Raw genomic sequence first — 15,518 nt, forward strand, 5'->3', positions numbered from 1 at the left:
CAGTACACCAACCTTCGCTAAACCCCAAACCAGAAAACACTCAAGGAGCAGCAGCAAAACAACTTTGAAGAGATGCTTGCAAGTCAGAGAACACAAATTATTATCACTCATAAACATACTTGTTTGCTGCTTCACTAGAAAGCAAAGAAAGCTGCGCTGCTAACGGGAAGAGAACGTGTTTGTAATGATAGTTGCCTGCTTGCTATCAGTACTTGAGTTTTGGTTTTAGTGTTGGGGTTTTTTTTTTAGATTTTAATTTGGCAGCTATGCTTTCCACTTTTTTAAGGCTTTTTTTGTTTGACCATTTACATCAAGTAAGACAAAGCTTGTCTGTAATTTAGAGCTTTGATTGTTCTGGAGTAGATTACTTCCAAGGGATAGTGCTGTATACTAAGAGCATCTAGAAGCTCTAAATAGTCCCAGACACGGTTACTTGGTTGTTAAATACTGTATTCCCTAGATAGCACTTCGACTCCATGGCTGCAGATGTCCAAGTTCAAATTTCATTCTCTCAGACCTGTATAACGATGTCAGTCACCCGTAAGCCTCCGAGCAGGCTCTGCTGTAGGCTGCCTCTTGTCACACGACACACAAGCTAAGAGCAGCAGGGGAAGCAGAGCTTCAAACCTCTATGTGGGATGGCTGTTTCTCATCCCGTTCTTCGGCTACAGTTAGTGAAGCAACACAATCCTTTCAGCTAGAATGAAACAAGACATCAGGTTGCAAGTAAGCTTTTAGTAAAAATTTTTGAGCAAGGTATTGCAAAGTTGGAAGTATTTACAATAGCTGAAATATCCAGCATTTAAACAATTCACCCAGGCACGGTTACAAACCACAAAAAGGGTAACAGCTTTTAGACATACTGCATGTGTTTATATGAAGAACCACATCAACTTCAAAGTCACTGGTAAGATTTGCCATCAGGGTACCTGTGAACAGCTTCTAGGCTATCCTGGTAAGTGAACCAGGAGTAACAAATTAAGTTACTTCTGGACTCGGCTCAGCATGTATTAGCATGAGAAAGATGTGTACACTTACAGCCAGGATACAGCGGACAGAAAGGCAGTAACACCATTCAGCTTTCCTTCAGGATTTAAGGAGTCACTGGTTTGGGGCTCTGTCGGGTGAGAGGCACCACTGCACAGACCGTTTCACCGTGGAAGGACCGAGGACAGTTGCTGAAGATGCAGACAAGCTAACCTAGGTCTGGTCTTTTTCAGCACTGAAGAGCCAAGTCATCCTGGTGGATAAACCAAAACGATGGTTTTCCTTCAGCAGGACACACAAACTTTACCACTTTACCGTTAACATCCTGAGGGACTTTCAGAGCTCAAAGTGTCTGCTACCAGAATATATGAACCTGTTGCTTTTAGATGGATTACACAAAACGTGGGACATACTGGTGCAATGCTACAATCCTAAAAGTGTTTTTGCTTCTTCGCTCTGTGCCATGAGGGTTTCACTGGCATACTTCTGAAGAAGCTCCATCTTCTTTCTCCGTACAAGAGCTTCCTCAATCTGCAAATACAAAAATAGGATGACATTCAGCTTAACTGAGATACCGAATCTAGCATGCTTTGCTACTCAGACAGGAGGAACAAAACCACAGGAAACAGACTGTGAAAGTTAGAGGTGTGTACTAGTGTAAAAGTAGTTGAATTAAGATGAGTCAGGAGTGTCTTTTCATACTTAACTGAAGCTCATGGAAGCCAAAAGCAGCAGTACGATAGATGCCTCTGTTTCAGACCTATGATCCTACCCTTTTTAATTAGGATATTAGCCACCATTTCATTTTACTCTCAGGAGTATTTTGTTTCAAGCAATTGTCTTAGATATAGCTTTAACAAACACACAACACGTGGCGTTATGCCACACCAGTCCACACCCCTGAAATAACAGTGTGACGAGTGTGCCTTTCACATTAGCAATGGCTATGAACCTCTTACCTAAAAGTTGTCTGGAAGTGCCAGCAATACATGATTCTTTAACAAGCACGTACGCTAAAGATCTACTAATACTGCCTGCAAGACTTGTTTTAATCTCAGTAATCATTTTATATTTGTCCAAACTGCACACAGGCACACAGTATCTCTCAAAAATAAGTGCTCTGAACCTCAGTTTTTGTAATGCAGTATCTAGAAGGGGTAATCCCATAGGCATAAGGTATGGAGTGATCTGCCACTGTAAAAGCGTTACACTGACTACTGTCTAATCAGAAAAAACTGCTATGTAAATCAGCAAGTTTTCACCCTCAGTTATGCTCTTTTCATTATGAGAATACCATCAGCCAGAGTGCAATGTTTTTAATCATTATTTTTCTCCTGAAGTTTTGACAAGCCATTACACATTTTGTTGAATCTGCCGGATCATGACTTCAAAGGACAACACAGCACCGTTATCTGACAAGATGGCAGCAGGGGACAAACTGCCACATGCTGTCTGCGTGATGTAAAGGCATACCTACCAAAAGATATGTAACTCCAGAACATTCTTGCCAATTGTATATCAAACAACTTGTACTGTTAAGGTAATATATATATCCTGGAGCAGTTTTAGAATATAGTAGTCAATTCAAGGTCATGCCACCAAAATAGTTTTAGAAAATTCACAAGAGCAAACCCTGCAATTCAGAAATCATCCCATTAAATTAAAAAAAAGTTAAGACAGGCAGCAGAAAAGATATAGTAGGCAATTGGGGTTATCTTGGTCATAGCACCACAACACTTTCCAATGTATGTAATATTTATGAAGGTTTGGGGAATTCTCAGGTGAAAAGGGTTATAGCAATGGTACTGTAATTCCAGTTCCACAGCATCTGCAAAAGGATTAAACAGCTGCAGTGTCAAGTCACAGAAATAACAAACTGAGGACACTTTTACTGATGACCTGCCATAAGTTAAGATCTCTGTCTTGCAAAAGCCTGAGTGCATCTCTGCAACTTAATTTTGTTACGTCTTACCTCCTGTTGAGATGGCACTGGAACATGTGCAATAAATTTCTGTTGGCCTTCTTCACCTTCTTTTTCCTTGCCACCTTCCTCATCAGACTAAAGGAAAAAATAATTAAGCCACATCAAGTTTACTTTCTGAAGAGGTCATCAAAAAGCCCTTTTTTACTTCCTTTGCCAGAAGGAACCAGATACAGCAGGATAAGCGCTACAAAGACAAGGAGGTAAACAGGCCTGAACAACAAAGGAATATGAGAAGCATCAAGTTCAGCTTCTCCTCCTCGACATTTCCAGAATCACTGCCTTCATTCTTCATATGGCTTTTCCTCTGTTGCGGCATGGGCATGAGTGTAAAGCTATATTCCCTCCTCTCCCCTATCTCTGTCTGCCACAGTAAAGCTATAAACAAAAGGGGAGCCAACTAACCAAGAAGGAAGCAAGTGCTTTAAAAATATACATACCACTTCCCTGTATAGCTCCGTACTGCCTCCTTCTCACACCTCAGAGCTGGGCTTACGAATCATGACATAACAGAAATAAAACAGGGTACCACCACTTTTACCTTATGGACTAACTCCTTTTTATTCTCGTGATAAACCCACTTAGGTATGGACTGCGAAATAAGAACTAGTTTCCAGTACCCCTTTTACAGATCTCGGAGAGTGGTGCCAACGTCCCTCACTTCTCTTACCAGCCCTGGATGCACGGAGATTAAAGAAACAAGAGCCATGTCCCGGTAGCAGCTGCAGCGTCAGCAAAGCCTTGCTGTATCACAATTCAAGTATAAACAAGACCCGAGCAACCCTGGGTTTTGCTACACATTGACAGCATAAATTACACTGCACACAGACCTACTTGTGCTGTTACTGATGTAGATTGTACTTGGGAGCGAGACTGATCAGCGTTAACAAGACACTAGTTCACAGATACCAGCACTCCAGGCAGTGACAGATAAACCACAGCAAGGTCTCAGCTGTTAGCTGTTTCTCACTCAAATAAGAAGTCTTCCTGAGCTGCTAGCTTTCATCACTTTCTAAACTTGCACCCAGTGTACTCATTTAGTACTGATTTTTACAGAACAGGGACAAACGTATAGGAAGTTAGGCAGAGAGAAGGCCAGAACACAGCAGCAGACAGGTTCTTGGCAAAGCAACTCTGCATCCAAGAAGGCAGCACAGAAGACACATGAAATGTTACATCACCTTACATTAGCCATCACATACCTCATCATCATTGACAGCATAGATATTTACTTCCTCCTCCTCCTCCTCCCCTCTTGCAAGTCGTGCTTCTCTCTCCATTTTCCATTTTTCCACTGCTTCTGCTATAACTGGTTAGGAAAGGAAAATGGCAAGTGTATCTGAGAGCATGTTAAAGCAGCACGGTCCCACTTCCAAAGCTCTTCCAACAGACTTCAACTTCTTGCTTAAATCCTCTACACTGTTAAGGCACCCTTACTGTAGAACCTGGATGTAGTATCTAACAAAATACACCAACGCAGTCTGAGCAAAACCCAGTGCTAGCATTTTGAAACTGTGGTACTTGGCAATGCCTTAATTTGGGTACATTTTAGACTCGAAGTGTCACAGATAAATATCAACCTACTTTCTGAACAGAGCGACAGGGGAAGTTGCATGACCAGGCTAAGTGGCTCCTACAGCTCTGTAGCATGTCAACAGCTATAGGAATGTTGATCACTGCGTAGTCAATAAAACATGATTACACTCCTTACAGTGGCCACCTACATAAGTCTCTAAGCCTCTCTCTTTTCAGCTCATAGCGTATTTATCCTATTTTGTAGCATGATTCCAAATCTGTAACTCACTGCTAGCTAGCTGTTAGGCTACTCTACCTCTACTGCACAGCTGAGTACTAGTAAGAACGCTAAAACAAGTTTTAAGAAGACTAATCAGTGACATTGCCAGTGTATAAAAATTCTAGGGAGGTGCAAAATTCATGCAACCAGGCAGGATGAAATGCCTACAACAGCAGCAGTCAGCAGTCACTCCTCCTGCCTCTCAAAGATTTAACATTAAAATGCTCTTCCCCAGACAGCAAGGTCTAACTAACTAGTGGCATCTTTGTGGTTTCGTAATAGAACAGGTACCCAAATTAAGAACATTTTTCAATGCTTTGTTTCAAAAAAATATAAGTCTTTGATAACAAGGTGAAAACCACAACAGCCCAGACAACAAGTGACCCTAAGAGAATCTTAGCTATTGTGCATTATTAGTACATTAACTGTACATTAACAGTACACCTATTGGTTCCGTTAGCATCTCTACCCTTGTTATTTCAAGTGGTACAATCCCCAAAGATGTTAGTTTTCTTAAACAACCACATGAATCCAGACAAACTACCTCTCCTGCCTGTAATTAACAAGACGTGCCAGCTGAACACAGAGGGAAGCCGTTCTGCAAGCGCCGCACCGCACAACTTCCCTTTTTTCACTATCAATTGTCTGCCAGCCAGCTGCCGCTCGCTCACTTTAAGGCTCTAGGCTATGCTGCGGGACATGGATAAGGGAAATATTTCCTTTAGCTCCTTCTTCTTCCCTGTCCTGTAATCTAACTGACAAGGCATAATCTTTTAACACACAATACGATGAGGATCTCACACACTGAGCAGGGCTAAATAAAAGTAGTGGACGACCACACCACGAGAAACTAAGTATTGGTAACAGTTACAGGCTCACCCGCTTGTAATCATCTGGACAAGCCACCTCCTGCAGTTTCATTTAAAGTTTTTCACTCTAAATCCAGACAGATAATCGTAAACACAAAGCACCACCATTTGAGAAAAACCTGATCGTTTTATCTGCTGTGTTCTGTGGAAAAGCCTGCCAAGGGTTCCTGTAGCAGGACTTTTCCTGCAGAGCACTGAGGATCTGCCTGCAGTTGAAGCTTCAGAAGAACAGACCATAAAACCAAACATACAATGCAAACAGCAACAAATTGCCAGGATTAGACACTGCTTACCCGAAGCACTAAGAGGACTATTTAGAAAACAGCTAAGCTCTTAAAGGTGGTGTGCAGCCTCTTGCCCAAAGCTACACAAATACCAGAAGACGGCACACAGTGCTGAATATTAAAGTGGGTTTCAGGAATTAGACTCATAATCCTGATGTCTTTACTGGGCGAGTCAGTAGAAACAAAGCCAGAGAACTAAGTGAGCAGACACATGGATAAATATTATCTACTGAGGAAGTATGGGTTTCAAAGGAAAAAATGTTCACAAATGTGTTGAAATTCTGAGATGCATGATGTGGATAAATCAGCACAGGCCACCTAGACTACAGGGTTTCCAGAAGGTCCCCTCTAATCTCCAAGAAAATGAAACAGCTATGTTTGTGGATAAATAATTAGATGAGACAGGAAACAGATGGTACAGTTGGTTTTCACAAAGGAGGGAGATAAGTGCTTGAGTTCCATAGATCTCCCTGTTGCAATCTACTCTTATGTTCTTAAGCATGAAAAAGGTAGGGAAAAATGGAGATGTTCCTTCAACAGCAAATCACTTGCTGACAGTATGAAATCACTAACAACAGTAAAGAGGAAAGCCATCTCTAAAGCACACCCCCTCACCCCTGAAAAGCCTTCCACAACAGTGATTAGGACACCTATGTAAGAGATGAAATCTGACAGCTAAGCACAAGACAACACCCACGGGGGAAAAAAGAAAGCTATCTTCAGAGTCTGCCAGCACCCCTTCTTGGACTGGTTTATGCAGGTTTTGTATCTCACATACCTTTCTTTTCATGTTCTTGTTCCAGCGGCTCCAGAATACCATCATCTTCATCCCTGTAGCCATAGTATTCTGCATCAATGGCTTTCATAAGCTCAGCTCGCGTTTTCCGAGGTGGTGGGAGGGCTGAAAGAGCACGACCGTCATTCATCCAGGTCCATCTCAGTAACTTGCTGGGCATTCCTGGTTCCTGTCAGCCTCACAGCAACTACAGCTACCTCGCTTAAGCTAATAACCAGTGCCTGCCCCGAACTGCTGCCGACATTGGGAGCACTGGTGTTTTACTCTGGACTGCACAACGCAGTCTGAACAGGTGACCCAGTGCTTCATACCGCACAGGTCCCACCACTGCCATGCATGTGGCTGGTTTGCCTCCTGTACTGGAGTCCCAGTACAGAGCAAGACTGCTAGATGAAAGAAACTAAAAAACTGCCTCAGGCTCCCCCAGATCATGTAGTATTTCCCCTAATTTTTCTTTGCAGACAGAAAGTAAGAAAAAGCTGATTTACTCTGTGTCACTTCCAGGCCCAAGTAATTCCCACTCATTCAATGACAAATTATACATGCAGTTTTATCCATTTACATCTAGTTTTTCCTATTATGAAAGATGATTCCTGCTTCTAAAATTACAATCGAGCCAATTTCCTTTTTTTAAAAAAAATTCTGAACTCAGTACAATTTAGACCTTATCAATAAAGTTAACCTGTTATGCTGGGAAGTTTCTACACAACATCAGTCCTGATCATTTGGAACACCCAGCAGAAAACACACGGTTTACTCTGTTCTACATTTCTTTAATTGCAAACAGCCAAAGGTGTTCTTTGCTCAAAGAAACAGCATTTAATTAACTGCTTGTGTTCAGCATTTTATTTAGCTGATCTAAGGCACAGGCCAGAATATGGTGTTACTAGCATTCCCCGCATACTACAGCAGACATTTTACTCAAGATACGTACTATATCTTGAGTATATATGTACTATGTACTATATAGAAATACTACTATGTGTTTCCATGTCTGGGAAGAGTTGCTATTTACTTACGTTCCTTTTCAAAAAGCTCTCTAACTCCTGGTAAATCCTTTGCAGCTCCAAAATACTTGTAACCTCGGTTTCCTGGAACTTCTTTCCCTTCGTGATCTAACATTTTCGGTCCAATCCGCTGGAAAACAGAATTCATTCTTTAAAATGGTATTCCTCTTGTATTACCTGTTTTCCTGGGCATCTTCAAAGATTAAAGGATCGAGAAAGAAGATGCACTACACCAGTTCAAACTACCCTGCAAGTAAAACACCCTCACAGCTCATTTTTACACAGGTTCTCTACTTCTACTACAAATCACGCATTTAAAACAAGCGCCCATACCGGATTCACCTTCCCAAAATATCCAAACCTGTCTTATTCTTTGCACTAGTACATTCAGGTATCAGATAAACCAGCACTACTAATCTGACAATGAGCACACATTTGATGTTTCGGCAAGTGAGAGCTAGCGTCATTATTTCAATTTCGGCAGTAGCTCGGTGAGCCAAGGGAAAACCCTTCTGCAGACGGACAGAGAGCAACACAGACACCCAGCACCGACCGAGGGGTAAGATCAGACCCTGCTGCAAACTCCTACCAGGAAGGCAAGGCCCCTTGAACTGGTGTTCCAAATAAAAAGTCTGATCTGCTCATCACGGAAACAAATATTTCTTCTAACACAACCTAACATTTTTAGGAGCTGAATGAAGTTCCTCTCTAACAAACATTTGCCAAGTAATATGTGGTTAACTAAACATTGACCAGATTTTTCCCATTGGTCACTTCACCTGTAAGCAGAACAACCATGCAGTACAAAATCATCTACACTTACAGCATAATCAGGACCTCCAAGCTCCTTTATTCTGAATTCCCAGTGTCCTTTCTCCCTCAGAAGTTTGTTTATCTCATCATTCAGGTCCCGAATTCTGAATTCACCTAATCCAGCTGTTAGAGGGGGAAAAGACAACAAATTAGACAGCTTACTAGAAGCACCAGAGTAGTTTCAGAATTTATGCAATGGAAACAGTATAGTTCACATGAAATGTGAACTACACTGTAACTGCTTAAGACTGGAGATTAAAATAAAATGAAAAAAAGCTAATGAGAAAAATCTTACCATTTTGAATCTGCGCCACTTTCTTGGAAATTTCCCCAATGATCTATTTAAATAAGAACACAAGTGATTTTCTCAAAAAAAGACCCAACCAAACAACGAAAACCACAACCCCCCCCAAAAACCCACAAACAAAACCCTAGAAAGACCCAACTTCTAAGTTGCCTTTTCGATCTAGAAAATGGACCCGCGCCTATCAATTTAAAATATCAATATAGATTTTATTCAGACACTAATGAAGTACCCCAGAAGCTTAAAAACCAAGGAAACATTTTTATAGCTGTACATGTGATGAGGAAAGAAGCATGTCCACAGCGAGAGGCTGAGAGAGAACTGAGTCTGACCCACCTTAAGAGAAGGCAAAAAGGGAGTAACTTACTGCTGTCCTCAGCCACCTGAGGGCAGCTGAGCTACCTACGGTATAGAGAGGGCAGAGCCAGACTGTTTGGGATGTGCATGACAACAGGGCAAGTAGCAACAAACAAGCTGGAACTGGCGAAATTCTCATTAAATTCAAGGGCGGGGAGGGGATCATTAAGAATGTATTCAAACTCTGGAACAGGTGCCCCATAAAGCTGTGGGAATCCAAATTCTCGAAGATATTCAAAACTCAGTTGGACATGGCCCTGGGCAACTTGACATGGTAGGACCTGATCTGAATACTGTGGTGAACTGTAGGATATTTCAACCTAAATTATTATTTATCTGATATATATATATATATATATATATGTGATTTAACTGGCAGCGTACTGAAGAAGTCTGAAAAAAATCTGTAAGAAGCCGTCTATAAATACCTACTATAGAATCAGAAAAACCTATAGCTTGACATTACCTGTCGCCTCCATTTCTCAGCTTTAGGCAATTCATTACACTCTGATGCAAGGAAAGGTCTTCGCTCCTGTTTGACAGAAAGCCACACACCATGAAGTTTTCACCTAGCATCAATATATTGACAGCATTTCATGCAAACTTTATTGCTTAATTAATCCCAGACTATGCTACCAAGCTCCAGTATCTTGCGCTCCCGCTGATTTTTAGCAAGTGGAAAACAGTGACTATTTACAACCCTGCCAAATTAAAATTATCAAAAAATATAAAAATCTATGTAAATCCACTTTATTCAAAACAAAACCTGTCACCTGTTTTTATAAAACACCCCACAATCCTCTCCAATACAAATAACGTTCCCTTTCGGACAGCTGAATTACAACATCATTTTCAATATACCAGCATCTGAATAAAATCCACTGTCTTTCAAGTATCTATTACATTTAAGCCTTTTTTTCCTCAATTGCTACTACCTAAATAATGTAATTTTCTTCCAAAATGATTTTGTTTTGGATAAATTGTAGTTTTGAGAATACAAAGCTCCTTTTCCCCAACCTTCTTCACATTCTACAGACTGGCTTACACAAACTTAACACTTCACATTACCTCTAGGACTCTGTCTGATACTTTTTTATGTATTAAAAAGCCTTCCGTCACATAACATACTGGGAACTCTAGCCCATCTTATTTTCTGGCTGTTGTTCATGGAATCTTTTCCACTGCAGTTTCCCTCACACTGTTATTTTCCACTTTACTGTTTCATATTGCTTGCACTCGTGTGTAAAACAATTTAACTTGCAAAGGTATGACACCTCAGTTGCCAGAATTCCTTTGTCAGTTACCCAAAATTAAAAATTTTAAGCCTGTCCAAGAAACATTATTGGGAACACTCCGATTCCAACATAAATATTCTTGCAAATTGAGTTATGATTCAGTGAAAAATGTACAGGAATATCCAGAGATGGTTTAGAATTAGTCTCTAAGGTTCTGCATGGGTTTAGGCATGCTGTTTCCTTCATTATAGTGGTGGGATTTTTAAATTACAAAGTCACCAAGTCCATTTTTTGTCAATCTTACATCAAGTAAAAAAAAAGCTGCATGATAGCGAAGATGATGAACAGATGCACTGCTGTCATGTGTTGGGTTAATAACATGCCTCGAGTTCACAATGATCCTGACAGCCCCCAGTTTCGCGGTTACTGTTTTGTCCGAGTATCACCAATGAAAGAGATTAGAAGGATTTCTCTACCTCTTCTGGGAAGAAATCCAAACAAACCTTGTGATTACTGTTAGAAAAATATGTGCACATGTATCCATTTGTGTAAGCAATTGCAGAAGGAGATAACTTGAGTCTCAAAAATAATTTTCATTTTCTACCACATGCTGCCTCTATTTTCAGCACTATTGTAATTTGGTTTTTGATTGTTGGTTTTCCAAACTATTACATAAAAAAAAATTAAGTGATGTTTAATTTGCACTTTCTTCTCAGCAGCCGAGCCAATGTTTCTCTGAAACACCCACATACATAGAATTTTCTTAACCAAATAACCTGTTTAAAAATTTATTTACTGTTTGTTTTGCCTCACTGTGAAATACAGCCCCTACTTCAGCTGCCTTCCAGGTGACCAATGTCAGACTCCTACAGGACACCTGTATCTGGCACATGCCCTGGCAGCTGTCACACAGCTCCGCACATCGCTTGCGTCCCACTCTTGATTGGAGCTAACAAAGCTTTAGGTCTTTTACATCATACCTTAACTTTCCCTTCCTCAAGCTGAGCTTGCCGGAATCTTGCCAAGGCCGTCCTTAAGAAAAGAAAGGAAGCAGATTTACTTTCACAAAGCTACATTCCAACAGGAATGAGTTCTACTCTGGATGTTTATTATGGACTTAATTACAGTCTGTAGAAAACAAAGGCTCGAACATATTCATTGACTAGGTCTTCCAGCCAGCAACTTCAATGCTAGAAATCCTCGGGGGTAAATTTCTTACATAAATGTAAACACTGGCAGCAGCTAATTTTTTTTTTTCTGTTTAGCATATGACAACACGTTCACTATTAGCAGCAAAAGGATGTCAGCAAGTTACAAGCACAAGGATTAAAGGTTACAAATCTTAGCAGGGGATACATCACAAAGCAAACAAAAAACTCAAGAGAAAAAAGCTTCAGTAAGGAAAGCAGCAGTCAGTAATCAAGTTTATCAACATAACCAAAGTATTCTAAGTCTCTCGCAACTGAGCAGAGACTACACACACTACAATTTAATACACAGTTTTATTTATTTACTAGACATTTAATAGGTATGTTAAAAAATGCAAAACAATCGACTGCATTTAAAACCTTGAACAGCATACCTATACCCTGCATCTAAGCCAATTCTCTAGGCTGGAGTGCCAAGGGGACGGGGCCAGGCTCTGCAGGGGTGCCCAGCGGCAGGCGAGGGGCAGCGGGCACAAACTGCAACACAGGCAGTTCCAGCTGAATGTGAGGAAAAATGTCTTTCCCTTGAGGGTGACAGAGCCCTGGGGCAGCTGCCCAGCCAGGCTGTGGGGTGTCCTGCTCTGGGGACATTCAAACCCGCCTGGACATGACCCTGTGCAGCCTGCTCTGGGTGAGCCAGCTTTAGCAGGGGGTGGGCTGGGTGCTCTCCAGGGGTCCCTTCCAACCCTGACCTGCCTGGGATTTCCAGAATGGAATCACACCATTCAGTCCAGTGTCCGAGATGCACTGGCTGGGATCACTGCAGAAGAGCACCTTGCACGGAGTCTGCCAGCTGCAGTCTCTTCAACCTCCCTCTGAGTTACTATAACAAGCTCAGAAAGTGTTTTTGGAAGAAAAACACACACAAGACAAATATGCTGAAGAGCCTCTAATGTAGCAGTTCTACAGGGTGGCCTGTAAGGCGTTTTGAAAAGTACTCAGGGAGGTCAGGAGAAAAATAAGTATGTTAAAAGCCATTGGTTTAGCCCAAGCTGCTCCCAAGCAACAATTCTGCTTAAATCAATGCTGACAGACTCCTGCCCAGCCTGGCACCTCTGTTCCAAAAATGGGAACTGCCTAAAACTGTAATGGGTTATTAGAACGTAGTTCACCACATTTACCATCCAGCCCCTGCTGCAGCCTCTGTCCCGGCAGCACCAGCCCAGCGCTGAGCAGTAGGTACACCAGTGCCCCACATCCCCCTGCTCCTGGCCCTGCGTTCCCTGGCTCCCTGAATCCCCCCGCTCCCAACCCCCGGGCATGCTGGTGCCCTGCACCCCCCTACCCCCAGCCCCCCCCGCCTCCCTCCATCCCCCCACTCCCGGCCCTGGCCCCCCCGGCTCCCTGCATCCCCCAGCTCCCGACCCTGCATCCCCCCCTTTCAGCCTCCGGGCACACTGGTGCCCAGCATCCCCCCTGCTCCCAGTCCCCGAGCACACCGGCTCCCCGCATCCCGCCGCTCCCAGCCACACCAGTGCCCCGCATCCCCCCCGCTGCCGGTACCCCCGGCGTCTCCCTGCGCCCCGCATCCCCCCGCTCCCAGCCCCCGGGCACGCCGGTGCCCCGCGTCCCTCCACTCCCAGTCCCGGGAGCCGCCTGACGCGGGCAGCCGGGCGCTGGAAGGCCCTGCCAGGCTGCCGGTGCCCCACGGCGGGTCCCGCCGGCTGGGCGAGCGCGGGCCTGTGGCTGCGAGCCACGGCACTGAGGGCCCGTCTGCGGCACCGGGGAGGCAGCGCGGGCGGGGCCGGGCCTGAGGCGCCGGCCCGGGGGCAGGAGCGCGGCGTCCCCCGCACTCACATCGCCTTCTCCGCGTTCCGGGCCTGGAAGAGAGCAGAGACGGACCGTTACCACCCGCGCTCGCAGCGTCTGGCCGCCCGGGCCCAGCCCCCGCCAGAGCGGCCTCGCTCCGGGGCGCCCGGCCGGGGGGAACGGGGGGAGCGGGCAGCACGGCCCGCGTGGCCCTCGCCCCCGGCCCACCGCGGGAGCAGGGCCGCCCGCCGCCGGGCCCGGGCCCGGGCCCAGGCCCCGGCCCCGGCCCCGCACTCACCATGGTGCCGCCGCGCCGGGGTACCCCGGAAGAAGACGCGCCGCCCGCCGGAACCGGAAGCGGCCTCGGGTGCGCACGCGCGGCCCGCGCAGGGCAGGACCGGCCCCGCCGGCGGGGGGCGGGGGGGTGCCGGCGGGGGGCGGGGGGTGCCGGCGGGGGGCGGGGGGTGCCGGCGGGCCCGCCCCGGGCTGTACCGGGCTGTACCGGGCCGCTCCCGGACCCGGCCGCGCCTGCCCTGCGAGCCCCCCCGCGGGGAAGGGCGCAGCGCCGCCCGCTGCCTCACGCCGCCGCCCGCCCTCCTCTTCCTCTCGGTGTCCCGGTGACGAATGGAAACGCGCTTATTTGCGGCGTTCCGTGCCCCGCATTGCCGCCCGGCCCCCCCAGGGCGGGATCGGCCCCCCCAGCACCGCGCCGCCCCCCCGCGCCCCCCGGGGCGACCGCAGCCGCCCTCCCTAGCTGCTCTAAAAACCACACTGGGAGGACTGGTTTCAGTGAGAATATATTCAACGACTCCCGGTAATTTTAATAAAATAAAATTTCCCTTTCCAGAAAGCGCCAGCCCCTGGAGCGCATCATGGGACGGGTCTTCAAAAACCGATGGGGTACAGCGGGAAAGATTAACACGGAAGGGACAGAATAGCAGGTTTGAGTCTTCCCAGTGCCCCCAGTCTGTGAGATCCCCGTTTGCTTGCTCATCTCACTCGCTTTGGAACAACTGACAGGTGACGCAGCAGCAACATTCCTGGCTGTTGTCCACAGGACGATGACTTGGAAGAGCCACCTTAGCTGGAATCCTTTTCTCCTTTTGAAGTTACATCCCGCTTCTTCTTTGTTAAAAAAAAAAAAAAAAAAAAAAAAAAAAAAAAGAGAGAGCGCGAGCTCTCTGAGACCACCACTACTTTTCAGACACGCCGCAACAGCTCAGCGGTAGTAACGCAGCAGTTAAGCACCTGAGCACCAAGAAGCAGGAGCTGCAGGAGCTGCGTAACCCAGCTTCATCGCCAGGTTCGACAGGAGCGGGGAAGTCGGCTACAGCCGTCGCCAGCACCAGCAGGTCTTTGACAGAGCAGTTCTTTAGCTACGGGTTAAGCCCCAAACTCTTTGTAATCACAGAGCTTCACGCTTTGTTACTGTTGAACTAAGATAATTATATGTAAAGATTCAGTTAATTTATACCAACCTGCCATGAGGCTGAGGGAGAACAGGTGACCTGAACTACCCCACGGCAACCCACGCGTTTCAAGCGTGGATTTTATGAGGGTTTTGGCAACCGCCTTTAAGACACAGAAGTACATTCATGCTCCAACAGCAGCTATTAAAAGCAACCAACCACACACACACGCCGCTCAAAACCGCCGCACAACTCCAGCCCCAACAAAACCCCTTCCCCAACCCATGGCTCCACGGGACCAGGAAGGCTTTGCTCGGCGCGTGGAGCCCAGGAGCAACCGGGACCAGCTGCAGTGGCTGCCGCCACCTCCCTTTGGTTTTACACTCGGTTCCTTCTACGTCTTTATGTCACGCTGACCAGGCAGAAGCAAATAGTTGGAATTTTTTTCTGCTTAGGCAAAGCACCGCAAGAACATTCCCTAGTGAAGTACCTTAAATAAAGGCACCTCGGCCCACGGTTCTGCCGGCCCACGGTTCTGCCTGCGCAGCAGGACCGGCTCAGGTCGGCTGCTGCCAGCCAAGCCACGGGCCTTCTACCGCCCTGTACTCACTGCTCCTCCCCAGCAATCTCTTCCTTCTCCCTGAACTACGGCTCAATGTTTTCCACAGGCTTTGAACACCAAACCCAGGCTGAAAGCTTTAGTTCTAAATCTTCATTAAATGCT

At 45.6% G+C, this 15,518-nt stretch overlaps 1 protein-coding gene and 1 long non-coding RNA gene across 2 annotated transcripts; one reads left to right on the plus strand and one right to left on the minus strand.

Annotated features, from left to right (window-relative positions):
- Positions 1–715: 715 nt before the first annotated feature.
- ISY1 (ISY1 splicing factor homolog) lies at positions 716–13,797 on the minus strand. Its single transcript, XM_056334638.1, has 12 exons — positions 13,684–13,797; positions 13,434–13,456; positions 11,409–11,460; positions 9,660–9,725; positions 8,828–8,870; positions 8,543–8,655; positions 7,732–7,849; positions 6,695–6,817; positions 4,171–4,277; positions 2,960–3,046; positions 1,401–1,518; positions 716–1,240 (listed from the first exon to the last, which is right to left on the minus strand). The coding sequence occupies exons 1-11, from the start codon at positions 13,684–13,686 to the stop codon at positions 1,411–1,413; spliced, it is 843 nt and encodes a 280-aa protein (XP_056190613.1). The 5' UTR covers positions 13,687–13,797; the 3' UTR covers positions 716–1,240; positions 1,401–1,410.
- Positions 13,798–13,820: 23 nt separating this feature from the next.
- Positions 13,821–14,513, plus strand: LOC130147477 (uncharacterized). The gene is made up of 2 exons (XR_008821248.1): positions 13,821–14,326; positions 14,406–14,513. It is a non-coding gene; the product is annotated as an uncharacterized LOC130147477 (long non-coding RNA).
- Positions 14,514–15,518: the final 1,005 nt, after the last annotated feature.

The sequence above is a fragment of the Falco biarmicus genome, chromosome 4 (assembly GCF_023638135.1).
Source record: "Falco biarmicus isolate bFalBia1 chromosome 4, bFalBia1.pri, whole genome shotgun sequence".
Classification (NCBI taxonomy): domain Eukaryota; kingdom Metazoa; phylum Chordata; class Aves; order Falconiformes; family Falconidae; genus Falco; species Falco biarmicus.